This window comes from Bubalus kerabau, chromosome 11 (assembly GCF_029407905.1).
Source record: "Bubalus kerabau isolate K-KA32 ecotype Philippines breed swamp buffalo chromosome 11, PCC_UOA_SB_1v2, whole genome shotgun sequence".
Classification (NCBI taxonomy): Eukaryota; Metazoa; Chordata; class Mammalia; order Artiodactyla; family Bovidae; genus Bubalus; species Bubalus kerabau.
The window spans coordinates 13,607,691-13,634,943 of record NC_073634.1 but is presented as its reverse complement, the minus strand read 5'-3'; the positions used below and the strand labels follow the sequence as shown (position 1 = coordinate 13,634,943).

At 44.4% G+C, this 27,253-nt stretch overlaps 1 protein-coding gene across 29 annotated transcripts in view; it reads left to right on the top strand.

Annotated features, from left to right (window-relative positions):
• The window catches only part of TET3 (tet methylcytosine dioxygenase 3), a 112,579-nt gene that overhangs the window by 51,973 nt on the left and 33,353 nt on the right, over nucleotides 1–27,253 (top strand). For 26 of the 29 annotated variants that reach the window (XM_055539590.1, XM_055539613.1, XM_055539614.1 and 23 more), the window contains one exon: nucleotides 807–2,928. In XM_055539590.1, coding sequence (XP_055395565.1) covers nucleotides 807–2,928 — 2,122 coding nt within the window. The remainder of the gene's footprint in view (nucleotides 1–806; nucleotides 2,929–27,253) is intronic. The other 3 variants (XM_055539602.1, XM_055539597.1, XM_055539616.1) reach the window with 1 other exon arrangement.

The following is a 27,253-nucleotide window of genomic DNA, read 5'->3' as shown; positions in this document are numbered from 1 at the left end:
GATTTGCTGGACTGGAGCCCCAGCCCACTTCCTCTTGTGTTCTCCCCCTTCGGTGTCCTTCGGGTGGACATCAGCTGAATAATGCTGGTTCCTGGGATTGGGCAGAAGCTTGGATCTTCTTGCCAGCAAGAACTCGCTTTTCATAGGCATGAATGGCTCGGTGTGGGGCTAAACACAGGCTGTATGGCATGATCAGAGCTTCCTCAGGCCTGGGCGGGCCTAGGAAGGCCGTCCTGTCGGCCACCTGCGCTCAGCCTGGGCTCGAGTAAGGACAGTAATAGGCCAAGGAAAGAACCATGGATCCTTCCCACGAGAAGCCATGCTGGCCCCTTGTCCAGACTGAGTTTGTTAGTCAGTGGTGCTCGTCCCCTGCCCATCACACACACACTTTGCCCTGCTGGCGCATTGTTACATGGCTGCTTAGTTGGCTTTCTCCTCCTCCTGGCAGAAGGCAGAGGTTCTGGCATCACTTTGGTCATCGTTGAAGACCTTTACATGTGTCTTCAACAGATGCTTGGTTTCCGGGGCCTTTCATCGGTGTGATCAGTGTGAGACCCAGAAAGGATCTGAGCAGCATTCAGACGTGCACGTTAGGCTCTCTTAGAGATCTGCTTCTGGGGTGCAGCCTGCTGGCAGAGGAGGTGTGGGGCGATGCACTGAGGCTCAGGCTCTGTCAGAGACAGGGAGAGTGGGCAAGGGAAGCGGGGCTAAGTGTGCCTCTCACTGGTGTGGCCAGGACAGTGCTTTCCATGAATCATGGCTCATCTTTTTCCCTCTTCTTCCTCCTCCCCTCTCTCTCTCTTCAGACAGGCTCAGAGCTCAGCCCAGTTGATGGACCTGTTCCAGGTCAGATGGACTCAGGGCCAGTGTACCATGGGGACTCACGGCAGCTAAGCGCCTCAGGGGCGCCAGTCAATGGTGCTAGAGAACCTGCTGGACCCAGTCTACTGGGCACCGGGAGTCCTTGGCAAGCAGACCAGAAGCCCGACTGGGACACGGCCCCAGGACCAGCTCACACCGCTCGCCTGGAAGATGCCCACGATCTGGTGGCCTTTTCGGCTGTGGCCGAAGCTGTGTCCTCTTATGGAGCCCTCAGCACCCGGCTCTATGAAACCTTCAACCGTGAGATGAGTCGTGAGGCTGGGAACAACAGCAGGGGACCCAGGTCAGGGCCCGAGAGCTGCTCCGCCAGCAGTGAAGACCTAGACACGCTGCAGACGGCCCTGGCCCTCGCTCGGCATGGCATGAAACCACCCAACTGCAGCTGCGACGGCCCAGAGTGCCCTGACTACCTCGAGTGGCTGGAGGGGAAGATCAAGTCTGTGGTCGTGGAGGGAGCAGAGGAGCGGCCTAGGCTCCCAGGGACTCTGCCTTCTGGTGACGCTGGCCTCCCGGCGCCAGTCACCGGGCCACTTCTCAACTCTGAGGTCCCCCAGATGCCTCCCCTGGAGGGCCTGCCCCTGTCCCAGAGTGCCCTGAGCATCGCCAAGGAGAAGAACATCAGCCTGCAGACTGCCATTGCCATTGAGGCCCTAACACAACTCTCCTCTGCCCTCCCCCAACCTTCTCACGCCACCTCCCAGGCTTCTTGCCCCCTTCCCGAGGCCTTGTCTCCTCCTGCCCCTTTCAGATCTCCCCAGTCCTACCTCGGGGCTCCCTCGTGGCCTGTGGTCCCTCCTGAAGAGCACCCATCCTTCGCTCCTGACGGCCCTGCCTTCCCTGCAGCAACTCCGAGAACAGAGTTTCCTGAAGCCTGGGGCACCGACACCCCACCGGCAACTCCCCAGAGCTCGTGGCCCATGCCTCGCCCAAGCCCTGACCCCATGGCTGAACTGGAGCAGTTGTTGGGCAGTGCCAGCGATTACATCCAGTCAGTATTCAAGCGGCCCGAGGCCCTGCCCACCAAGCCCAAGGTCAAGGTCGAGGTGCCCTCTTCCTCCCCGTCCCCCGTTCTCCAGAGGGAGGCGCCCACACCGTCCTCGGAGCCTGACACCCACCAGAAGGCCCAGACGGCCCTGCAGCAGCACCTCCACCATAAGCGCAGTCTCTTCCTGGAACAGGCCCACGACGCCTCCCGCCCGCCGCCCTCAGAGCTTCCTGCTCCTGGCTGGTGGGCGCCACCCAGCTCACCTGCCCCTCGGCCTTCCGACAGACCACCCAAGGAGAAGAAGAAGAAGCCCCTGGCACCAGCTGGAGGTCCCGTGGGAGCCGACAGAGCTGGCCCTGGGATCAAGCCCGGTGTCCGGAAGCCCATTCACATCAAGAAGTCCAGGCCACGAGAAGCGCAGCCCCTCTTCCCTCCTCTGCGGCAGATCGTCCTGGAAGGGCTGAGGCCCCCAGCCTCTGAGGACGTGCAGGCTCACCCACCTGCCCCCGTCCCCACCTCACAGGGCTCTGTTGTCCCCCTGCCCCCAGAACCTTCTCTTGCGCTATTTGCACCTAGTCCCTCCGGGGACAGCCTGCTGGCCCCTACTCAGGAAATGAGGTCTCCCAGCCCCGTGGCAGCCCTGCAGCCAGGCTCCACTGGCCCTCTTCCCCCTGCTGATGACAAGCTGGAAGAGCTCATCCGGCAGTTTGAGGCTGAATTTGGGGATAGCTTTGGGCTTCCTGGCCCCCCGTCTGTTCCCATTCAGGACCCTGAGAACCAGCCAACTTGTCTCCCAGCCCCCGAGAGCCCTTTTGCTACCCGCTCTCCCAAGCAAATCAAGATCGAATCTTCAGGGGCTGTGACTGTGCTCTCAACCACCTGCTTCCATTCAGAGGAGGGAGGCCAGGAGGCCACACCCACCAAGGCCGAGAACCCACTCACACCCACCCTCAGTGGCTTCCTGGAGTCACCTCTTAAGTACCTGGACACACCCACCAAGAGTCTGCTGGACACACCCGCCAAGAGAGCCCAGGCCGAGTTCCCCACCTGTGATTGTGTGGGTAAGTCCTTCAGGCTGTCAGGAAAGGGCAAGGGGATGAGGCCTGGTGGGCTTGGATTTCTAGGCTCTGACTTTGATTTGGGAAACATTTGCTGTGTGCCGGCCACCACACTGGGCCCTGCGGGCACAGAAGTGAGCTCGCAGGCTAGTGGAGAAGACGTTGAAGGAAAGTGATGGTGATGCTGTGTGGTGTATCGTGAGTCAGTGGTGGTACTGTCGTACAGATTGAGGTGAAGGCATCGTGGAAGCCTTCCTGTGGGAGGCGGTCCTTGTGCTGAGGCCTGCAGGGCTGTCCGGTGGAAGGAAGATGTGCTGAGAAGAGGGAATAGCTTGGGCAACTGCTAGGTGGCCATGACAGGGTAGGGCCTATTTCGATGGCTCTTGGCCTGGAAAGCAAAAGGGGAGGAGTCTGTGTGGGGATGAATGAAAGGCGGCTTGAGAAGCAGGCAGGGACCAGGTCTTGCATGCAGGGCGCAGGGAGCCACGCTTGGGAGTTTGGCTTGATCTTACTGGTAATATGTAATGAGCTCCTGAGGGTTTTAAAGCACCAATCATCAGCTTGTGCTTCTGAAAGACTATTCTGGCTTGTGGGGAGGAAAGACGGGTGGGGGAGCCTGTAAGAAAGGTATTATTGTGAGCCAGGCCTGAACTGAAACAGTAGGTAGGGAGAGGCCGCAGAGCTAGTGGCCTCTGAGGAGGGGGCTGTGGGGATGTGGACAGCTCAGGTCTCTGGCTCGGTGGCAGTGAGCACTGAGAACGCACGAAGAAGTGGCGAGTTCTGTTTGGACAGCCTGAGTTGAAGGGCAGAGAGACTGTAGATCGGGCCCTGAGTTATACATTTGGGCGTAGTTAATTTCAGGTGATGGTTGAAGCCCTGGTGTGGATAAGAGCACTGAGGAATTGGGTCTGTTTCTGAGCCTTGCCTTCTGGAAGAGAAGCAGGGCACCGGGCCTCTGGAAGGCTGTTCTGGGGACTTTGCTGTCTCGGGGGAGGTCATGGATGCCTCAGGAAACTCCAGGTCCACTCTAGAAGGTGGATCTCTGCTACTTACTGAGCATTCGTAAAAGATGTGCACATTTCAGATGTTGGCCAAAAAACGCATTGATACTGATGATGAGCATGTTGAATTGTTGTGATTTTATGATACACTAATAGATCTTATGAGAAGCCTGTCTTCTCTGCTTGTTTAAATACACTATAATGTTTGGTCAGTTGTGTGATTTGTTGGCCTATTGTATCCCAGTTGATAAGGAGAAGCTGGGCTGCCCTGCCTGCTCCAGCTATCCCAGACTCCTGGGGTACAAGACAGTGAGTGGGGCTGGCGACAAAGAATCTCTTGGAGAACAAGGAAAAGTTGGCCTCGGTGCTTCCATCCAGGGGTGAACAGATGTGTAGCATCCTGCCAAAGGCTCACAAACGTGCTCTGAGATTGTGGTTTCCACTGAGGGCCCACCCTCTGCATTATTGGGTCTACTAATGATGTGACTTTGAGGGCCCCTTATTTCCCAGCATTTGGGGGAGACTTGTTCTGATCATAGGACTTGGGGGACCCCCTTTCGCTCTTCATGTTTGTAGATGTCTGGCCTGTCTTCCTTGTGTTTAGGGCTGCATTTGCTGTTTCTCCTCCTCCATGGAAGGAAATAGTCTTATATAGGGCTGAGGACATAGTTGATCCATGATAAATATTTAATTGTGGAATTCAATGATACAGATATTGGGATGAAATACTGTGTTTGGTCAAACTAATTTTTTTAAACTTGAATTTTAATCCCATCACTTCCATATGCCTAAAATGAAGGGGATAGCAGTGCCTGGTCACCAGGGTTTATCTGAACATTAAATTAGTTAATACAGGTAAAGCACTTAGGACTGTGTCTAGCATGTAAGAAGCACTTACAAGAAGAGTGCTTAGCTATTATCAATCCTATCAAGTGCAAAAAAGCAAGAAAAGGATGTAAAAACATAAATATTATGAAGGAAAAAAAGTGTTGGCTGTTACTTTATTGATCAGTCATTTATTGTTTACCTAACCCAGTCCTAGTGACCAATATGATAAAACGTAAGAGAAATGGTTTACCTTCTAAGGACATCCTGGTTTGCTTAAAGAGACAATGTAAACAGTGAAATACCCGGTGGCCCAGTCAGCAGGTATGTGCCCAGTGCCTGTGCTGTTATATGGAAGCGGTTGCACTGCCATAGCGCTCTGAAACACCAGGCTTGCGTGTCATCAAGGGGGCAGTGCTTTTAGGAAGCTAGTGTTCGGAGCTGGGTTTTGAAGACTGTAGTGAACAAAGGTGGGGCAACGTGAGAAGGCAGCCACCCTCGCCCGAGGAATTCCCCAGGAATTCGTGAGCGTGGTTAAGGAGCACCCTCAGGGTGCTGCTGCATTTCTTAGGCCAGAGGAGCCCCCCAGTGGATAGGACAAGATTCAGCTTGGAGCTCCCGAGCGAAAGCAGGGGCAGTAGAGAGTCAGCGTCAGAGAAATCCAGTGTGGCCGTGGTGGCAGCCTGTTGCCAGGCAGGGTTGGGGGTGGCAGGGGCAGTGGGCAGGAGGGAAGGGGAGCACCAGCACTGGTTCTTGTTGCTCCAGTTTGTATTTTATTTACATGCTGCTGCTGCTGCTGCTAAGTCGCTTCAGTCATGTCCGACTCGGTGCGACCTCATAGACGGCAGCCCACCAGGCTCCCCCGTCCCTGGGATTCTCCAGGCAAGAACACTGGAGTGGGTTGCCATTGCCTTCTCCAATGCATGAAAGTGAAAAGTGAAAGTGAAGTTGCTCAGTCGTGTCCGACTCTTAGGGACCCCATGGACTGCAGCCCACCAGGCTCCTGTGTCCAAGGGATTCTCCAGGCAAGAGTACTGGAGTGGGGTGCCATTGCCTTCTCTATTTGTATGCTATCTAATGCTAAACAAACAATTAGAACCAAACCCACCTTGTGGTGTTAAATGTTAATTTGTGGAAAAATGCTAACAATGAAAACCGCAGATACAAAGAATATTTAAATGATCAGCTCACCTAGGGTTAAAACAAGAATAGAGGGGACTTCCCTGGAGATCCAATGGCTAAAATTCCATGTTCCCAATGCAAGGGGCCTGGGTTCAATCCCTGGTCAAGGAACTAGATCCCATGTGCTGCTACTAAAGATCCTGCATGTCACAGCTAAGACCCGGCACAGCCAAATAAATAAATTTTTTTTAATTTTATTTTTAAACTTTACAAAATTGTATTAGTTTTGCCAAATATCAAAATGAATCCGCCACAGGTATACATGTGTTCCCCATCCTGAACCCTCCTCCCTCCTCCCTCCCCATACCATCCCTCTGGGTCGTCCCAGTGCACCAGCCCCAAGCACCCAGTATCGTGCATCAAACCTGGACTGGCAACTCGTTTCATACATGATATTATACATGTTTCAATGCCATTCTCCCAAATCTTCCCACCCTCTCCCTCTCCCACAGAGTCCATAAGACTGTTCTATACATCAGTGTCTCTTTTGCTGTCTCGTACGCAGGGTTATTGTTACCATCTTTCTAAATTCCATATATATGCGTTAGTATACTGTAGTGGTGTTCTTCTTTCTGGCTTACTTCACTCTGTATAATAGGCTCCAGTTTCATCCACCTCATTAGAACTGATTCAAATGTAAAAATAGAGAAAAGTCTAGGAAGAAATACATCAACAGTGGGATTAAAATTCAAGTTTAAAAAAATCAGTTTGACCAAACATGATATCTCATCCCAATATCTGTATCATTGAATTCCACAATTAAAATATTTATTATGGATCAGCTATGTCCTCAGCCCCATATAAGAATATTTCCTTCCCTGGAGGAGGAGAAACAGCAAATGAGGCCCTAAACACAAGGAAGACAGATCAGATATCTACAAACATGGAGAGAGAAAGGGAGGGGCCCCCAATGCCTACGATCAGAACAAGTCTCCCCCAGATGCTGGGAAATAAGGGGCCCTCAAAGTCACTTCTGGTCAGATCGTGGGGGTCTTTTCTCTCATTTGTTTTCTGACTTTTCTGTAATGAAATATGTATTTTATAACCAAGAAATATTTTTGAAAATGCCTCCTCCTAGAAGTGGCCCAGAGGATGGATTGGTGAAGAGTGATAACCCTGTGGCAGGAGACCAGTTAGGAAGCTGTTGAGAATAACAATAAGAACTACAGCAGTAGCAATAAAGTAGTAGAGGAAAAGCTCGCTCTCTTCCAGGCACTGTGCCAAGTACGGCTTTGCAGGCACTGCCTCATTTCATCCTCTGTAACATCTACATGAGACAGATACTATCAGTAGTTCCATCATAATGATGTGTTTTCATTTCTTGATGTTTCCTGCTTTCTTGCAAAATCAGATTCAATGACTTTTCCAAGTCAAAGAGCTAGCACGGTGGAAGTAAGATTTGAACCTAGGCAGCCGGACCACTGTGATTTACTGTGATTAAAATTGTGTCACTGGGAAATAAGTCCAACTAAAATAGTGGTGTTAGAAATGGAGAGGGCCGAAGAAGGAAGGAGTCACTTGGAAACAGTTTCTGGAGGTGCTGAGGTTTTTGTTCAAGTCTGGACAGGTGGTTTGGCAGAATTCAGCTGGTGTGGCGGAATTTATCTCTGTGAACTCAAGCCTGGGACAAGGGTTAGGAATGAAGCTTGTTCACTCTGGAATTAATGTCAGATGGGAACCATCTCATATTCCAGAAACTCAGCCTCTCAACAGTGGTATGTAGAAAGGTGCAGATTGAAGGAAGCATTTTCTGTAGAAGTGCCAGTGAAATTTGGGGATGTCATTTAGCTCTCATAACAGACAATTTACGTATGGGAACAACTTTATAAAAACACGAAAAGGTCTTAGAGCATAGCAAAAGAAACCTAATGTTCAAGCTCAGTGGTGATTTTTGCTAAATAAGCATCTTTGGCCCATATGGGCACCACTAGGTAACCAGTAAGCCAAGCACCAAGAGCATCGCTTTGCACTTGTATGGAGATTACAGGTTTTCTGAAGGCGTGGCTGGGATTCATCTCTACTTGTTCTCTGAATCTTGAAATATTGCATTTAAAGGTACCTGTTGGGGCTTCAAAAAAAATAAATTTAAAAGACCTGAAAGGAAATGCTTTACTCCAAAAGGTAGTATGATATGTACAGACTTGGGAAAACATGGCCCAAATTGAAGTTCTGTATTGAAATACTGGGAGAAGAGAGCATTGATGCATTTGTAGTATTTGGGAGCACACACCAGAGACTCTTCTAACCACCACCTCACCTTCCTGTGACACTCCTGTCAGAGGCAGGATGGTGTACTGCAGTGACTGTTGGCTAGGCCCTTTATCTATTTCACCTGTTCTCAGAAATGGGGACATTCCCAGGACAGGGAATGCGTCCAGACGATGTTTTTGTGGGGAAAGCATTCTTGGAGGTTATCCGCTCATCATTTTATAGATAAGGAGACAGGTCCATGTCAGCTTCCACATCTGTCCTGCTGTCTGCGAGGAGCAGTCCTCAGGTAGCTGGGGACATATAATGACAGTGAAAGCAGGAAGTTGAGACAGATGTTAGAGGTTGTTTTCATAGGAATGCTGTGTTTTGTTCAGTTGATTATCTTGGCCTAAAGTAATAGCCAAAGATCAATACGAGAAAAACATCTCCTTGGCTTCCCTGGTGGCTTAGTGGTAGAGAGTCCACTTGCTGATGCCTGAGATACAGGTTTGATCCCTGGTCTGGGGAGATCTCACATGCCCCAGAGCAACTAAGCCCGTGTACCACAATTCGGGAGCCTGGGAACCCTAGAGCCCGTGCTCTGCAACGAGAGAAACCACCTCAATGACACGTCCGCGCGCCACAGCTGGAGAGCAGCCCCTGCTCACAGCAACTAGAGAAAAGCCTGCAAGGCAGCGAAGACCCAGCACAGCCACAGATAAATAAATAAAAAGGAAAGCTTCTGCTTTGCCTGGAACATGGTAGAAGTTTGGATGAGGGGGGAACGTTGTCCTGCAGATGTGGCTGATCGCAGTATCCACGGGGTGACTTCAGGTGAACCACAGTTTTGAATGGGAGACACAGAAACTTATCTCTGTCTACAGTGAAGTCTATTTCCTGTAAGTTTTTTGCTGCATCAGGTCTCAGCTGCGGCACGGGGGAATCTCCGTTGCTTCGTGTGGGAGCTTTCCTTGCGGCACACAGATGCTAGAGCTGTGGCGCATGCGCTCATGCAGTGCGAGGTCTTAGTTGCTCTGCAGCTTGTGGCGTCTTAGTTCCCGGACCAGGGAGTGAGCTCGTGTCTCCTGCATTGCAAGGCAGATTCCCAACCATTGGACTACTAGGGAAGTCCCAATTTCCTATGGGTTTTATGAGAATAGTTTCCTTCTTTGTATGAAGTTTGATATGAAAAAGAACTTCATCTCTTTTAAAGGTCTTCCCTGGTGGTTCAGATAGTAAAGAATCTGTCTGCAATGTGGGAAACCTGGGTTCAATCACTGGGTAAGGAAGATCCCTTGGAGAAGGAAATGGCAACCCCCTCCAGTATTCTTGCTTGGAGAATTCCATGGACAGAGGAGCCATGGGGTCTTTCACTTTTTCCTCTTTTTTGGCAATAGAATATTTGTATACCAGTATATTGGAGAAGGCACTGGCAACCCACTCCAGTACTCTTGCCTGGAAAATCCCATGGACGGAGGAGCCTGGTGGGCTGCAGTCCATGAGGTCGCTAAGAGTTGGACATGACCTAGAGACTTCACTTTCACTTTTCACTTTCATGCATTGGAGAAGGAAATGGCAACCCACTCCAGTGTTCTTGCCTGGAGAATCCCAGGGACGGGGGAGCCTGGTGGGCTGCCGTCTATGGGATTACACAGAGTCGGACACGACTGATGTGACTTAGCAGCAGCAGCATACCACTATATAGTGGGGGATCTGACTGTATGGTGGGTCAGAGGGACTCAGAAAGAACTTCTGGATGAAGTTTTGTCTTATCTGAGTTTTAAAGGATATGTAGAAGTTTAGTAGATTAATAGGGAGAAGGTAGAGTGTTCTGGGCAGAGGGACATAAAGATTATAGAGATGAAAAACCGCATGAAGATATGGAGATGAGAAAGCATGGAGAAATACAAGTAGTTCTGGTATGACTGGTGTGTTAGGCGAAAGATTGGGCGTGGCTGGAAAGGAGAGTTTCAGGGGAAGAGGGGATGATACCAAAGGCAGAGAAACCAGTTTGCAAGCCCAGGCAAGAAATAATGTGTGCCTAAAGTAAGAATGGGACTTCCCTGGTGGCTCAGATGGTAAAGCATCTGCCTACAATGTGGGAGACCCAGGTTCGATCCCTGGGTTGGGAAGATCCTCTGGAGAAGGAAATGGCAATCCACTCCAGTACTCTTGACTGGAAAATCCCACGGATGGCGGAGCGTTGTAGCCTACAGTCCATGGGGTCGCAAACGACTGAGCGACGTCACTTTGACTTTCAAAGTAAGACTGACATTGAGTAGGAGGGAGGAAGAGGAGGGGTGGATAAAAGAAAGAATAAGGATAATTAACTGGTTCAGTGACCTGTTGAATGTAGAAGTAAAGAAGCAGTCACAGATGACTCCTGAGGTTCCAGGTGGATGACTGGGTGATGGTGGAGCCGTTCCCCAGGATCTGACGTACCGGCAGGGAAGCAAGTTTGGGCATCTGCCTTTGTGATGTCTGTGGGACCGGCAGGGCTGCACTTAGTTGGATCTGTGAATTGGAAGTTCTTCAGCTTCCAGTGATGGTAGTTGAAGTCGCAATTATAGACATTTCACCAGGCTGACTATGTAGCTCAAGAACGGAGGATACTAGCTTTCATGGCAGAGAATCTCACCCAGGATGCCCTGAGGGAAGAGTGGAAGAGATGTGGGAAGTCTAATTGAGGAGGGGATAGGTTAGAACAAACATAGTTTTGGAGAGCTAACAGCATCCCTGCTGAAGATGGGTCAAGATTTAATGCCAGGTTCTTCTTTGTCTTACATGATTTGTCGTTAAATATGCACGCTCATCTTTTCAGTTAAATCCCAGGTTCCTTAAGAACAGGAACTGGACGTTATATTTCTAAAGCATCTAGACTGCTGCTGATTTTATGGTGGCGCTCCACATATTTTGTGGTCAACTTTTACCTCTATATTAAGTTCTACAAAGATAGCAGATAGATTTGGGCATGATCTTACCTTTAATCTTTATCATCAGCGAGTGTGCCCATCGTTACGGAAGCATGTCTGTCTGCTACCAGCAGGCCCGGTTTGCTGCTCATGGATTCACAGGCAGATGACCGAGGTTTTAGTTTTAAAAAAGTTCGTCTGGCACCCCTGATCCAGGATGGAGCCCAACCATCTGCCTGTGAGGATTTGTAATTACCAGGAGGCAACGTTTAGCAGTTACTGGTTTTCATGCAAATGGAGTTAGTTCCATAAACTTAAGGTGTTTGGCTTTCTGTCTACTAAAATTACATCAGGAAGCTGAAGCGTTACATAGGATTGCTTGGGAAAAGATGGGTACAATAAAACCTTTGTGTGATCTTGACACCTATGCATTAGTTATCAACCGTCTTCAGTGTTGTAAAGAAAAGAAATGCCTGTGCCTGTGTCTATACATGGCTATGAGGTTCCCCAGTGGAAGAGTGTGGGTGCCCTGATCTCTGTTGTAGAGTGGGGTAGAGAAGGTAGAAGGTTCTTTTAGAATTTAAGGACTCTTTCTGTTAGGCAGTACTGAGTAGTTTCTTGTGTTTAATCTCTCTTCCTGATAGCACAAAGGATACATTACAGTCTTTCCCCAGCCTTGTGCAAAAGTGGAACAGAGCATATTTTTCTATTTTGAGAATAAAATTAAGTGCACAGGGCAAAAAAAAAAAAGCGCACCCAGAGCCACATAACTAGCATATTCTTGAAAATTGGATTTTGCTCTCCTGAGCTCTACCCCAGAGCTTTCCATTGTGTATTTTAGGAAAAAACATCATTTCTCTCACTGCTCAAAGCGAGACATAAGAGATTTTACTTTAAGAAGAGTTGAGCCATTTCCTTGCCCTGTCACTTTAACTCTATGAAGAAGGAAGAAATACTACACTGGGCACTAAAAGGAAAAATGATGACTTAATAGCAAGGTAGTCAAATATTCCTTTTCTGAAATGTGGTGAAAGGAACCAAGACAAACAAAAATAGAAGAGAAAATTTTATCAACTGAAATCTGAAAATGGTCCCAATCTTAAACTATGAATTCCAAGGGCTATCTGCCAGCTGACAATCAATCTGAATGGAAATAATGATGACACGAGGTGTATACAACTCCCAGTGTCGGGGAAAAAAGAGTGGAGGGTTAGAAGGACTCCACAGCTTGCAAGGATGGTCTGGAGACCACCCATCTAGAAGGCGTGGACTTAGGGAAGTCGGGAATGCAGATAGGCTCCATTTCCTAGTCTATTCCAGTTTCTGATGGGGTTAAGGTCTGGGGTGAGGATGGTTGGCTGGAGAGTTGAGGAACCATATCTTAGGAGCCAGCCTTGTAGCCCAGAGCCAGCAGCACCAAACAAAGGCCATTGTGCAGAGAAAAATATTTGCTGAACCACCTAACCAACCATAGGAGTTTATCTTAACTTGATCAGAGTGACCAGTCCAGTCCTGAAAATAAACCAGAATCTTAGCATCAGACCAGAGCACAGCCCAAGCCTCCACCCCAAGACATACGTACAGATTGAGAGGCATTGGCCCCAGTGGACAGAGCGCATAGAGGTGAAATTTCCCAGTTGCAGCTGTTCACAGCCAGATCCAGATCCTCCTGGGCTGCTGAATTTTTGAGCTAATAATTGAAACCTCTGCAACATCTAATTCTCCAAGCTTAGTTTCTAAGGGAAGAATTTGAGTTAGTATCCAGGTAAATACAGAAGAATAAGGAGATTCTACCCATTCTGCTTTTAGGCAAATGAGTCTAGACTGGTGACTTTCAACTGAGTGTGTTTTACCTCCTTTTTACCCCAGGGCACACCTGGCAATGTCTGAGGACAGGTTTGGTTATCACAACCAGTGTGGTTCTACTGGCCTCTAGCGGACAGAGGCCAGGGATGCTGTTAAACATGCTACAATGCACAAAACAGCCACCCCCACCTCCTGCCCCTCAATGAAGAATTATCTAGTCAAGTGTCAGTAGAGCCAAGGCTGAGAAGGCCAGGAGGTACACTTCCTCCATTGAATGAGTAATTAATAAGTAAAAAATCCAATATGTAACCCATTCAGATTCTGTAGGGTGAAGTGGAAAGATTAAATATAATATTCAAATAAAGACTTATATGAGGAAATAAGAGTTTGAAAACTGATTTATACCTTCAGGGAAGTTCATTGTGAAACCAGAAATGAAAGATGAGCTTCTAGATTAAAATTACAAGGAAGTCACAAGAGGAATGGATTAAACTGTGCAAGAAGCATGCTGTTTCACAGAGCACTTAGAATACACTGGAAGCGGCAAAAAGCAGAATCAGAGTAAAAAAGCAAATCAGTGAGGAAGAGGGACAGGCTTGAAAGATCACTCAAAGTGAGAGTAGAGAATAGAAATGGACAGAATCAGAGTGGAGATAGGGGATACAGAAGAGAGACGGAAGGGAGCCTCTACACAGACTAGTTCTGTCAGGAATATTGGGAACATTTGCTGCTGTTCCCAACGAAATCATGGAACAAATTGAACAAAGGCAGGAGTCAAAGATAAAATAGAAAATGTTTTTGAAATGAAAGAAAAAAAAATCAACAAGTAATAATCTAGATGAGTTTCAAGATGAATTTCAAGGATGTTGGATTTCCTACTAATAAATTAACCAAAAATTAAGTTGGTTATACATACTTGGTTTTTAAAGATATACTTTTTAAATGATCCTGTGATCCCACTCATGGGCATGTATCCAGAGAAAAACACGATCCAAAAGGATACATGCACTGCAGTGTTCATTGCAGCGCTGTTTACAACAGCCAAGACATGGAAGCAGAGTAAGTGTCCATTGACAGAGGAATGGATAAAGATGTGGTACATATATACAGGGAAGTATTACTCAGCCATTAAAAGGATGAAATACCATTCGCAAAAACACTGATGGACCTAAAGATTGCCACACTGAGTGAAGTAAGTCATATAGAGAGGGAGAAATACCCCTTATATGTGGAATCTAAAAAGAAATAATGCAAATGAACTTACAAAAATAGAGACTCACAGACTTAGAGAATGAACTTATGGTTGTCAGGGTTGGGGGGGAGGGATAGTTAGGAAGGTCGAGATGGATATGTACACCATTACTATTAATATATTTAAAGTGGATAACCAACAAGGATCTACTATATAGCATGTGGAACTCTGCTCAGTGTTACGTGGCAGCCTGGATGGGAGGGGAGTTTGGGGGAGAAAACATTCTCTTAATTGAAACATATATAGGAAGATATATAAATCTTAAGCATACCTCGGAGATACTGCAGATTTGGTTCCAGACCACTGGAATAAAGTGAGTATCACATTAAAGTGAGTCCCATGGAATCTTTGGTTTCCCAGGGCATATAAAACTTATGTTTGCACTATACTATAGTCTGTTAGGGGTGTAATAGCATTATATATATATATATATATATAAATAAAATATACATACCTTAATTAAAAATACTTTATTGATAAAAATGCTAAACATCATCTGAGCCTTCAGTGAGTTGTAATCTTTTTGAAACAGTAGCATCAAAGATCACAGATTACCGTAACATATAAAATAATGAAAAAGTTTGACCTATTGTGAGAATTACCAAAATTCAAAGGAAAGCAAATGCTGTTGGAAAAATTGTACTGATAGACTTGCTCATCTTAAGTTTGCAAGAAAGCTTCAGTTTGTTAAAAAAAAAAACAACAACAGTATCTGTGAAGCACAATAAAATGAGGAATGCCTATACAGCTTTACAAAAAGCATGCATTTGTGTAACCACATCAAGATCAAGAAACAGAACTTTATTATTTCCCTGGTGGAACAGTGGATAATAATCTGCCTGACAGTGCATGGGACATGGATTCAGTTCCTTGTCCGGGGAGATTCCACATGTCACAGAGCAACTGAGCCCATGAGCCACAACTGCGGAAGTCCACGTACCCTAGAGCCAGCAGGCTGCAATTGCTGAAGCCTGTGTGCCTAGAGCCTGTGCTCCAGGAGAAACCACTGCAGTGAGAAGGCTGCACACTGCAGCACAGAGTAGCCCCCACTCACGCAACTAGAGAAAGCTCGTGTGTAGCAACTAAGACCCAGTGCAGCCAAAAATATAAATATTTTTTTTAAAGTGGAGTAATCTCAGCGAGGTTTTCTTTTTTTTAAATAATTTTGTTTATTTTGGACTGTGCTGGGTCTTGGTTGCCGAACACGGGCTTTTCTCTAGTTGCAGTGAGCAGGGGCTACTCCCAGTTGCAACACGCAGGCTTCTCATTGTGGTGGCTTCTCGTTGCAGAGCACGGGCCCTAGGGTACTCAGGCTTCAGTAGTTGCTGCATGCGGGCTCAATAGTTGTGACCTGCAGGCTCCAGAGCACAGGCTCAGTAGCTGAGGTACACAGGCTTAGTTACTCTGAGGCATGGGAGATCTTCCCAGATCAAGGATAGAACTCATATCTTCTGTATTGGCAGCCAGATTCTTTTTAAAAAAATACTTTTGAGGGTTTCCCTGGTGGCTCAGTAATAAAGAATCCGCCTGCCAGTGCAGGGAACACAGGTTCGATCCCAGGTCTGGGAAGACCCCACATGCCTTGGAGCAGCTAAGCCTGTGCACCACACTACGGAGCCCGTGCGCTGCAGCTTCTGAAACCCAAGTATATAGAGCTTGTGCTGCACAAGAGAAGCCACCACAATGAGAAGCCCGTGTACCGCAACGAAGAGTAGCCCCCGCTCGCCGCAACTAGAGAAAGCCCACGCAAAGCAGTGAAGACCCGGTGCAGCCAAAAATAAATGTTTGTTTGTTTGTTTGTTTTAAAGAAACAGAACTTTACCATCACATCAGAAACCTCTGTATACCCCTCCCTAGTCACTTAACAATCCATTCCAGTGTTCTTGCCTGGAGAATCCCGGGGACAGGGGAGCCTGGTGAGCTGCCGTCTATGGGGTCGCACAGAGTCGGACACGACGGAAGCGAATTAGCAGCAGCAGCAGCAGTCACTTAACACCTGGCTCCCTAAATCAAACTTTGGCCTACAGACCAATTCTGGCTTACAGCTGTGAGCTAAAAACAGGTTTTTTAAAAAAATGTTTTTATATTGTTTTTTAAAATCAAAAGAAGATAGTGCTTCATGACTCATGAAAATTATATGATCAGATTTCAATGTCTGTGAAGTCTTAATGAAACACAGTCATGCTCATTTGCTATGTTCTGTCTGTGGCTGCTTTTGCACTGCTGCTAAGCCGCTTCAGTTGTGTCCGACTCTGAGCGACCCCATAGACGGCAGCCCACCAGGCTCCTCCAACCCTGGAGGAGCAGGGTTGGAGGCAAGATTCTCCAGGCAAGAATACTGGAGTGGGTTGCCATTTCCTTCTCCAGTGCATGCACGCATGCTAAGTTGCTTCAGTCATGTACGACTCTGTGCAACCCTATGGACAGCAGCCCACCAGGCTCCTCTGTCCACAGGATTCTCTAGGCAAGAACACTGGAGTGGGTTGCCATTTCCTTCTCCAGCTTTTGCACTGCATTAGCAAAAATGAATAGTGGCTGTAGAGACTGCACGCCCTGCAAAAGCCTTGAATGTTTGCCATCTGGCCCTTAACATAAAAAGTCTGCTGACTCCTGTCCTAAGGTAACTTACTCTTCTAACCACATTGATCAGTTTTGCCTGTTCTTAAACTTCATATGTATGTATGCTTTTATATTCTGGCTTGCTTTGTTCAGTGTTTGTGAGGTTCATCTGTGTTGTGTGTAGCAACAGCTCATTGCTATATAGTATTCCATTTTATGAATATACCACCATTAATCCATTAGATGGTTGATAGTCTTTTGGGTTGTTTCCACTTGGGGGTTATTATGAGTCATGCTGCTATAAGACATTCTTATATACATCCCTTGGTACATGCATGTATACACTTATATGCTACTGTTGGGTGTATATCTAGGACTGCAATTGTATGTGTTCAGCTTTAGGAGGTACTGTCTGTTTTCCAAAGTGGTTGTAGTAGTTTAAACTCCCACCAGTAGTACTTCTCATCTAAACCAGCAAATGGTATCAATAGGCTTTCTGCCACTGTGGTAGGTGTATACTCATATCTCGTTGTGCCTTTAATTTGCATTTCCCTCATGATTAATGTATGTCCTCTTTTGTAAAGTTCAAGCCATTTGCCCATTTCTGTCGTGTTTCTTTTTTTTATTGATCAGTAAGCATTCTTTTTTCTGGATATGAGTTCTTTGTTGGATGTATGAATTCCATTTCTTGGGATATTGAGATTAAATGTTTGACTTAAGAATTCTGTGCCCAGTAAAGTTGCCATTCATGTGTAAAGGCTTCATAAAAACATTTCCAAACATGTTAGAACTCAAAATTTTTTGGAGGTGAATCAAATAAGTAGCAAATCAGGGAAGTGTGATCTGTGGTATGAAGGGGCTGGCAGTGAACACTAAATGTATTGTTTTTCTGAAACAAAAGGTAATGTATTTATTTACACTATACTTGAACTTTGTTTTGTATTAAATATATCTTTTATAATAGAGGGGGGAAATATGTTCACAACGATACCAACAAAAAGCAGGAGGTAAACTGGAGGAAGAAGTATGAGAAATTGTGTAAGGGTGCTGACTTCTTTCTTTCCCAAAGTACTATTAGCGTTCCTGAAAGCGTACTATAGACTGGTGGGGCAGGGGGAAGTAAAGGAAAACACAAAATCTATTTTAAAAGGTAGGCAATAAAACCAGGAAACATGGAAAACATGAAATGACAGACAGAAGACCATGCGTATGTTACAGTAATAAATACAATCAACTCGCCTACTGGACTTGATTAATAGCATTAGAGAACACCAAGAATACTAACAAACCTTATTTCACTATGGGGAAACAGAAGCATACATGTGTCACTGATTCAAAGCATGTACTATATTCTATAGACCCTTACCCCAGCCTTGTGAAATCTTGTCACCTGTCTGGCACTGTAACTAAGTGAGAGCCCATTGCCACACAAAAGAGGCACATACATAATGGTATATGTCCTTATGTATGTAAATATATATGCAAACTAGAAGAATTAAATTCGAGAATATATACTAGTTTTATGGGGCTTCCCAGGTGGTGCTAATGGAAAAGAACCCATCTGCCAATGCAAGCGGGAGATGTGAGACGAGGGTTTGATCCCTGGATCAGGAAGCTCCCCTGGAGGAGGACACAGCAACCAACTCTAGTATTCTTGGCTGGAGAATCCCTATAGACAGAGGAGCCTGGCGGGCTACAGTCCATGGGGTCACAAGGAGTCAGACACGACTGAAGCGACTTAGCACAGCACAGGACTAGTTTATAACTAAGCATATAACTGGCTCTAAGTCCAGTTTCTTCTCACAGAATATCTTCTCCCTCATACAGGCATCTAATCAAAGGAGAGATCTCTATATATGTATAATATATTTTAATATATATGGATAATGTAGTTTAATATGTATTATATATTTTTAATATGTATGTATTATATGTTTTTAATATATGTATTATATATTTTTAATATATATACATAAAATCAGGGAAAGGGATGTAATTAAGAGAAATAAGACTTCTAAAGGACTCCTTGGATGCCTTGTAAACTGCAAGGCATCCGTATAGGAAAAGGGAGAGAATTTTCCTTACAGGAGATGAAGAGAATGCCTTTGGTTTTGCTTGGCACTTGGAGCTGTGTCTGCCCTTTGTGTGTTAGTGGCCTTCCCAGAGGATCCGACCATCTAATTTCCAGGTTAACTTGGTTTTGGAGCTTCATATCTTTTTCCCTAGCTGCTGGGATGGAGTTGTCAAGATTTTCCTCATGAAAATCTCCTTTCTCTGCCTTTCATTATAGGTTTTGAGTTTTTCTGATTTGGGACGCCAAAAGCTACATTACATTCCAGTTCCAGTGTGAGAGCCTACAGTCAATCCCTTGCTTTGACTTTTCTCCAGACAGTAGAAACTGGACAAGAGCTGCAAAGTTCTGGCATATTCCTATGTTCTATTTTGTGTACAGTCTCTAATATCCTAGCGCTATAAAGAGCTTTCAGACCACTACTTCCAACACTCATATTCTCTCTTCCTACCCTTACCTTGGTCTCTTCCCTCCCCAACTCCATATACACATCCTTCTTTAATCCTCTCTGTCTTATGGTTCAAAATTGTGTCTGTTTGGAACAAGTAAGTTTTAATCTTTTCATTGAAAAGGATTAAAACATTTAAACATTGATAGGTTACGGACTGTGCCAGGTACCTTCCATCTCACGTAATCCTCAACAATTCTAAAATACAGAAACATTACTTTCACTTCCTAAAACTCCTAAGTATTGTGTGACTTGGTCACAGTCATTCAGTTTGTTTGGCAGAGCCTAGACAGCAGCTGTATATTGAGTTCATATTACACTCTAAAAACTGCACTTGGCCCTTTATGTATTTTACAGAAGAAGGTGTGAGGATTAGAGAGGCTAGGAAGATAATTCATCACAGTTGCCCAGGTCTCTGTAAAATCTGTGTTCATTCTGCTGTGACATGGTAACAATAAAGATGTGATCCCTGCTTTGAAATTTTTGTTGTATGCAAGGTGCTCTGGGAGTCCAGAGGGAAAGAAGGAGTCTAAAAAGGCTTCACAGAAAAGGTGGCATTTAAACTAGGCCTTAAGACATGAGTTTTCCAAAGAAAGAAAGAAACGAAGGCACTGTTGCCAGTGGAAAAAGGTGTTTCAAGACACAGGAGTATTGCATGGTTGTGTAAAAGGAGCTGCACTGACTGCTGCAGGATGCAAGGCTGAGACGTATGCGGAGATGACTTCTTGGGAGCCTTGTGGACTGTGCTCTGGGATTTGGGTTCTGTCTTCTGTCTGGCATGGAACTGGTCTGATCACATTTCTGTTTTGAGTCTAACTGGTATTGGGTAGGATGGTCTTGGAGGACTGAGACCAGTTAGGAGACCATGACACTAATTCAAAGTGGGATGAAGCGTCTCCATGGGCAGAAACCATAAGCAGCAGGCAGCTTCCATCAGTTAATTCCTCTGCTGATGAACACACCACTGCCAGCCATTTGTTTGTTTGTTTTAAACCAGGAAATACAACTGAACTCATTTCCACAAACCTAGTCTTATTCTTAGTGTGGGTGATGACATAAACACCTTTATTTGTGCGTATATACTGATGTATGTGTGATTGTGTGTATACTAACTGTAACATATTACACACGCTATACTGAAATTTGCTTGTTTTCCCACTTGAAATATCTTGGAGGCCATTTTTTGGTCTGTAAATCTGGAGCTGCTTATTCCTTTTGGTAGATGCTTAGTATTTCATTATATGGCTGTCCTATAATGTATTTGGTACACATAATGTATTCTGGACATTTAGGTTTCTGATATTTTGTCATTACAAATAATGCAGTGAGTATTCTTTTATATACATATCACTTTGTACATATGTACGTATATCTGAGTTCCTAGAAATAAATTCTTAGAATTTGACATTCTTTGAAATTACTGAGGCAAGCAGATTGGGCATTTGTAATTTTAAAGTATTGCTAAATTACTTTCCGTACTTTTCCTGTACCCTAACCAACATGAGGAGTTATCAGTCTTTGATGGTGACTCATCTGAAAGATAAAACTGGTAGTTTATTGTACCTTTACATATGTTTGACCATTTTCATTCCCTTTCAAAGAACCAGTTTTATCCTTCTTTCTTTTACCTTCTGTATTATTGACCTTATTTCGCTGTAGGAGCACTTGATATGTTAAAGAAAGCAACCATTTGTCTGGTGTGAGATCCAAGTATTTCTCCCCAGAGTGGTGTTTTGTCTTTTGACTTGACTTTTGGTAGTTATTACTATAAATTTTTCTTTAGTTACATTTATCAGAGTTTGGGGAGTGTCTGTGTGTATTGGCTTTAGAATTTCATCTTAAAGAAGACCTTCCCATTTCCATGATTATTTTTTTTAAAACTCATCCTTTTTTTTTTCTTCTAGGACTTATATAGTTTATTTTTTTGTATTTAAATCTTTCAACCATTTGGAATGCATTTTGGGGTAAGGTATTCAGTATGGATCAGATTTTTCTCCAGTTCCAACACTATGCACTGAAAAATGCATCTTTCCCCTATCTTCGTATATGTGGGTCTTATCTTACCCAGCCAGACCATAATTAGTTATTGTTCTGTCTTGCTTTCCCCCTAAAGCTGAGCATAATGTTCTACATAGAATAGGTGCAACATTGATTTTTTACCTTTTAAAAGTTGTGAATTCCATATATTGGCAAGTACACAAAACATTCATGTACAGTTTAATGAACATTTATGAAATGAACACCCGTGTAACCACTGTCTAAATCAAGTAGTAGGCCATTTCCACTTCCCCAGAAATCCCCGGTATGCCTTTCCCAATCACATTTCTCTCCCATCCCCCAGAGGCAACCGCTGTCTTGACTTGTGACAATGATTTCATAGTTTTTCTTTATATTAAGATTGAGCTATATGAAATAGCCAGTTTTTTGTAGGTAAAAAAAAAAAAATCACTGAATATCTAATTTAATTTAGACCTGTGGATCTCTGTTGGTTGAGCCTGGTTTTGAATATTATTTAAATATAGTCTTAATGCATTTACTATGCGCTGGGCTTCTTCCATCAGCGGTGGTGGTGGAGTACTCAGCCGTGTTGCTGCAGTTTGTCAGTTCTCACTGCAGGATGTATGCCGTTATATGGCTCTGCTATGTTATATGACTCTGCTATGTTTTCTGTGTCTGTTCCGTTGTTGCTGGATTATGAGTTGTTTCCCGTTTTGACTACTGTGAATAACGTTGCTGTGAAAATCCTTGTACGTGTTTTGATGCGTGTGGCCAAGACCTCCTCTAGGACAAGCAAATTAGGGTCCCCTGCACAGTGTGTTGTTTGTTTGTTTGATTTAAAAAAATTTTTTTTTTCCTTGGAGAAATTCTTTTCTTTTTTAAAGGACTTTTAACTTATTCATTGGATGTGTTGCCTCTTCACTGGTGCTCAGGCTTTTCTGTAGTTGTGGCAAGCGGGGGCCACTGAATGTCAATGTGCAGGCATTGCCGTGGCTTCTCTTGTTGCAGAGCACCGGCTCAAGGGCACACGGGCTTCAGCAGTTGCCGCTGCCGGGCTCTAGGGCACAGGCTTAATAGTTGTGGTGCACGGGCTTAGTTGTTCTGTGGCGTGTGGGATCTTCCTGGGTCAGGCCTGTGTCTCCTGAATTGGCAGGCGGATTCTTTACCACTGAGCCACCAGGGAAGCTCTGTTTTTAAAACTTTTTGTTATGAAATAATTTTACATTTATAGAAGAGTTGCAAAGTTGATACAGAGTTCCTGTATGCCCTTTACCCAGTATACCCTAAATATAAATGTCTTACATAATCATGGTACATTTAAAACTAATACCTTAGTTGGTACAGTACTATTAACTATAGACTGGGTTTTGTCAGTTTTCCGTGAATGTCCTTTTTCTGTTGCAGGAACCATTGCAGGATAGCACGTTGCGTTTAGCTGTATGTCTCCCTAGACATGACACAAAGTTACCAGCCGTAGTGCAGTACTTTACAGTATTTGTATAAAGTTCTTTTGTGTATCGCCTTACAGTATCCAATCAATATAGCATTTTCTAGAGTTACTATTAGAGTTCTGTTTCTTTCTCTTAGAAAAATTCATATAAAACTTACCCATGTTGTTGTATGAATCAATTTTTTTAAATTGTGGTGAACTTCATATAACATAAAACTAAGCATTTTAAAGTGAGCAGTTCAGTGACATTTAGCAGCTTCACAGTGCTGTGAAATAACCACCTCAGTCTGATTCCAAAACACTTTCGTCACTTCAGAATAAAACCCTGCGCCTATTAAGTTGTAACTCTCCCTTCCTCCCTCCTCCCAGCCTCTGGCAACTATGATTCCGGCTTCTGTTTCTCTGGATTTACCTATTCTGGGTATTTCATTTGAATGGAATCATGCAATATATGTGATATTTTGTGTCTTGACTTTTCCACTTAGCATAATGTTTTTCAAGGTATCTCCACACTGTAGCTTGTATCAGTAATTTATTCCTTTCTTTTTTAAAAATTGTGTTAAAATATATTTAATATAAATTTTGCCATTTTAATCATTGTTTAGTGCACAGTTTAGTGTCATTAACTACATTCACAATATTATGCAATCATCACCACTATCTGTTTCTAAAACTGTCTCAACACTCTAAACAAACCCTGTACCCATTAAGCAATAACTCCTCATTCCTCACTCCTCCCAGCTGCTGGTAACCTCTAATCTAACTTTTTCCTTTATGCATTTGCCTATTCTAGGTATTTCATATAAGTGGGATCATACAGTATTTGTCCTCCTGTGTTTGGCTTATTTCACATCAGGAAGCTTGCACAAGCCTCTTATCCTCATCCATCAGAGGGCAGAGAGAAGGAACAAGAACAGGAAACTAACCAAAATGATCACATGGATCATAGCCTTGTGTAGCTCAATGAAACCATGAGCCATGCCGTGCAGGGCCACCCAAGATGGATAGGTCATGATTAGTTTTGAGAAAACATGGTCTACCATAGAAGAGAATGGCAAACCACTTCAGCATTCTTGCCTGGAGAACCCCATGAACAGTATGAAAAGGCAAAAGATATGACACTGAAAGATGAGTGCCGCCCCCAGATCGGTAGGTGTCCATATGCTATTAGAGAAGAGCAGATAAATAGCTCCAGAAAGAATGAAGACTCTGAGTCAAAGCAGCAACAACGCCCAGTTGTGGATGTGTCTGGATGGTGAAAGTAATATCCGATGATGTAAAGAGTATTGTTGCATGCTGCTGCTACTGCTAAGTCGCTTCAGTCATATCTGACTCTCTGCGACCCCATAGATAGCAGCCCACCAGGCTCCCCCATCTCTGGGATTCTCCAGGCAAGAACACTGGAGTGGGTTGCCATTTCCTTCTCCAATGCATGAAAGGGAAAAGTGAAAGTGAAGTCGCTCAGTCGTGTCTGACTCTTAGCGACCCCATAGACTGCAGCCCACCAGGCTCCTCAGTCCATGGGATTTTCCAGGCAAGAGTACTGGAGTGGGTTGCCATTGCCTTCTCATAGCAACCTGGAATGTTAGGTCCATGAATCAAGGTAAATTGGTAGTGTTCAAACAGGAGATGGCAAGAGTAAACATTGACATTTTAGGAATCAGTGAACTAAAATGGATGGGAATGGATGAACTTAATTCAGATGACTGTTATATCTACTACTGTGGGCAAGAACCCCTTAGAAGAAACAGGGTAGCCCTCATAGTCAACAAGAGAGTCTGAAATGCAGCTCTTGGGTATAATCTCAAAAACTACCAAATGATCTCAATTCGTTTCCAAGGCAAACCATTCAGCATCACAGTAGTCCAAGTCTGTGCCCCAACCACCAATGCCAAAGAAGCTGAAGTTGAACAGTTCTGTGAAGACCTGCAAGACCTTCTAGAACTAACACCAAAAAAAGATGTCCTTTTCATCATAGGGGACTGGAATGCAAAAGTAGGAAGTCAAGAGATACCTGGAATAACAGACAAATTTGGCCTTGGAGTACAAAATGAAGAAGGGTAAAGGTTAACAAAATTTCGCCAAGAGAATGTACTGGTCATAGCAGACACCCTCTTCTGGCAGCACAAGCGATGACTGTCTGCACATGGACTTCACCAAATGGTCAATACTAAAATCAGGTTGATTATATTCTTTGCAGCGGAAGATAGAGAAGCTCTATACAGTCAGCAAAAATAAGACCAGGAGCTGAGTGTGGCTCAGATCATGAGCTCCTTATTGCAAAATTCAGACTTAAATTGAAAAATATAGGGAAAACCACTCAGCCATTCAGGTATGACTTAAATCAAATCCCTCATGATTATATAAGTGACAAATAGATTCAAGGGATTAGATCTGGTAGACGGAGTGCTTGAAGAATTATGGATGGAGATTCATAACATTGTACAAGAGATGGAGACCAAAACCATCCCCAAGAAAAAGAAATGCAGGAAGGCAAAATGGTTGTCTGAGGAGGCTTTACAAATAGCTTAGAAAAGAAGAGAAGTGAAAGGCCAAGGAGAAAGGGAAAGATATACCCAACTGAATGCAGAGAATAGCAAGGAGAGATAAGCAAACCTTCTTAAGTAAACAATGCAATGAAATAGAGAAAAACAACAGAATGGGAAAGACTAGAGATCTCTTCAAGAAAATTAGAGGTAACAAGGGAATGTTTGATGCAAAGATGGGGACAGTAAAGGACAGAAGCAGTAAGTGCTTGACAGAAACAGAAGAGATTAAGAAGAGGTGGCAAGAATACACAGAAAAACTGTACAAAAAAATGTCTTAATGACCTGGATAACCATGATGGTGTGGTCACTCACCTAGAACCAGACATCCTGGAGTGTGAAGTCAAGTGGGCCTTAGGAAGCATTACTACAAACAAAGCTAGTGAAGATGATGGAATTGCAGCTGAGCTTTTTAAAATCTGAAAAGATGCTCTTAAAGTACTGCATTCAATATGTCAGCAAATTTGGAAAACTCAGCAGTGGCCACAGGGCTAGAAAAGATCCGTTTTTATTCCAATCCCAAAGAAGAGTAATGCCAAAGAATTTTCAGGCTACTGCACAATTGTGCTCATTTCACATGCTAGCAAGGTAATGCTCAAAATCCTTCAAGCTAGCCTTCAACGGTACGTGAACCGAGAACTTCCAGATCTACAAACTGGATTTAGAAAGGGCAGAGGAATCAATGATAAATTGCCAACATCTTTGGATCATAGAAAAAGCAAGAGAATTCCAGAAAAACATCTGCTTCATTGACTACACTAAAGCCTTTGAGTGTGTGGATCACAACAAACTGGGAAATTCTTAAAGAGATCAGAATACCAGATCACATTACCTGCCTCCTGAGAAACCTGTATGCAGGCCAAGAAACAACAGTTAGAACCAGACATGAAACAACAGACTGGTTCAAAATTGGGAAAGGAGTACATCAAGGCTGTATATTGTCACCCTGCTTATTTAACTTCTATGCAGAGTACATCATGCAAAATGCCAGGCCGGATGAATCACAAGGTGGAATCAAGATTGCTGGGAGAAATATCAGTAACCTCAGAAATGCAGATGACACCAACCTAATGACAGAAAATGAAGAGGAACTAAGGAGCCTCTTGATGAAGGTGAAAGAGGAGAGTAAAAAGCTGGCTTAAAACTCAACATTCAAAAACTAGGACCATGGCATCTGGTTCCATCACTTAATGACAAATAGATGGGAAGAAAATGGAAATAGTGACAGACTTTATTTTCCTGGGCTCCAAAATCACTGCAGATGGTGACTGCAGCCATGAAATGAAAAGACACTTGCTCCTTAGAAGAAAAGCTATGACAAATCTAGATAGCATATTAAAAAGCAGAAACACCACTTTGTTGACAAAGGTGTGTATAGTCAAAGCTGTGGCTTTTCCAGTAGTCATGTATGGATCTGAGTGTTGGACCATAAAGAAGTCTAAGTGCCCATGAATTTATGCTTTCAAACTGTGGTGCTGGAGAAAACTGTTGAGAATCCTTTGGACTGCAAGGAGATCAAATCAGTCAATCCTAAAGGAAATCAGTCCTGAATATTCATTGGAAGGACAGATGCTGAAGCTGCAATATTTTGGCCACCTGATGTGAATAGTCGACTCATTGGAAAAGACCTTGATGCTGGGAAAGACTGAGGGAAAGAGGAGAAGAGGGTGACAGAGGATCAGATGATTGGATGGCAATATCGACTCAATGGACGAGTTTGAACAAATAGGATAGGAAAGCCTGGCGTGCTGCAGTGCATAGGGTCACAAAGATGGGACACGACTGAGCAACTGGACAAGAATAGCAAAATGTTTTCCAGGTTCATCTATGTTATAGCATGTATCAGAGTAAATGCTTTTTATGGTCAAATTATATTCCATCATATGGATATATCACATTTTGTTCATCTGTGTTGATGGACGCATCTGCTGTTTTTACCTTTGGCTCTCGTGAATATGCTGCAATGAACACTGCATACAGGTGCTGTTGGAGTCCTTGTTTTCAGTTTGTTTGGGATCCGTACCTTAAAATGAAGTGCTTTGCTAACCTCTGGTTTAGATTATATATAGTGATAAGCTAAATGCCAAA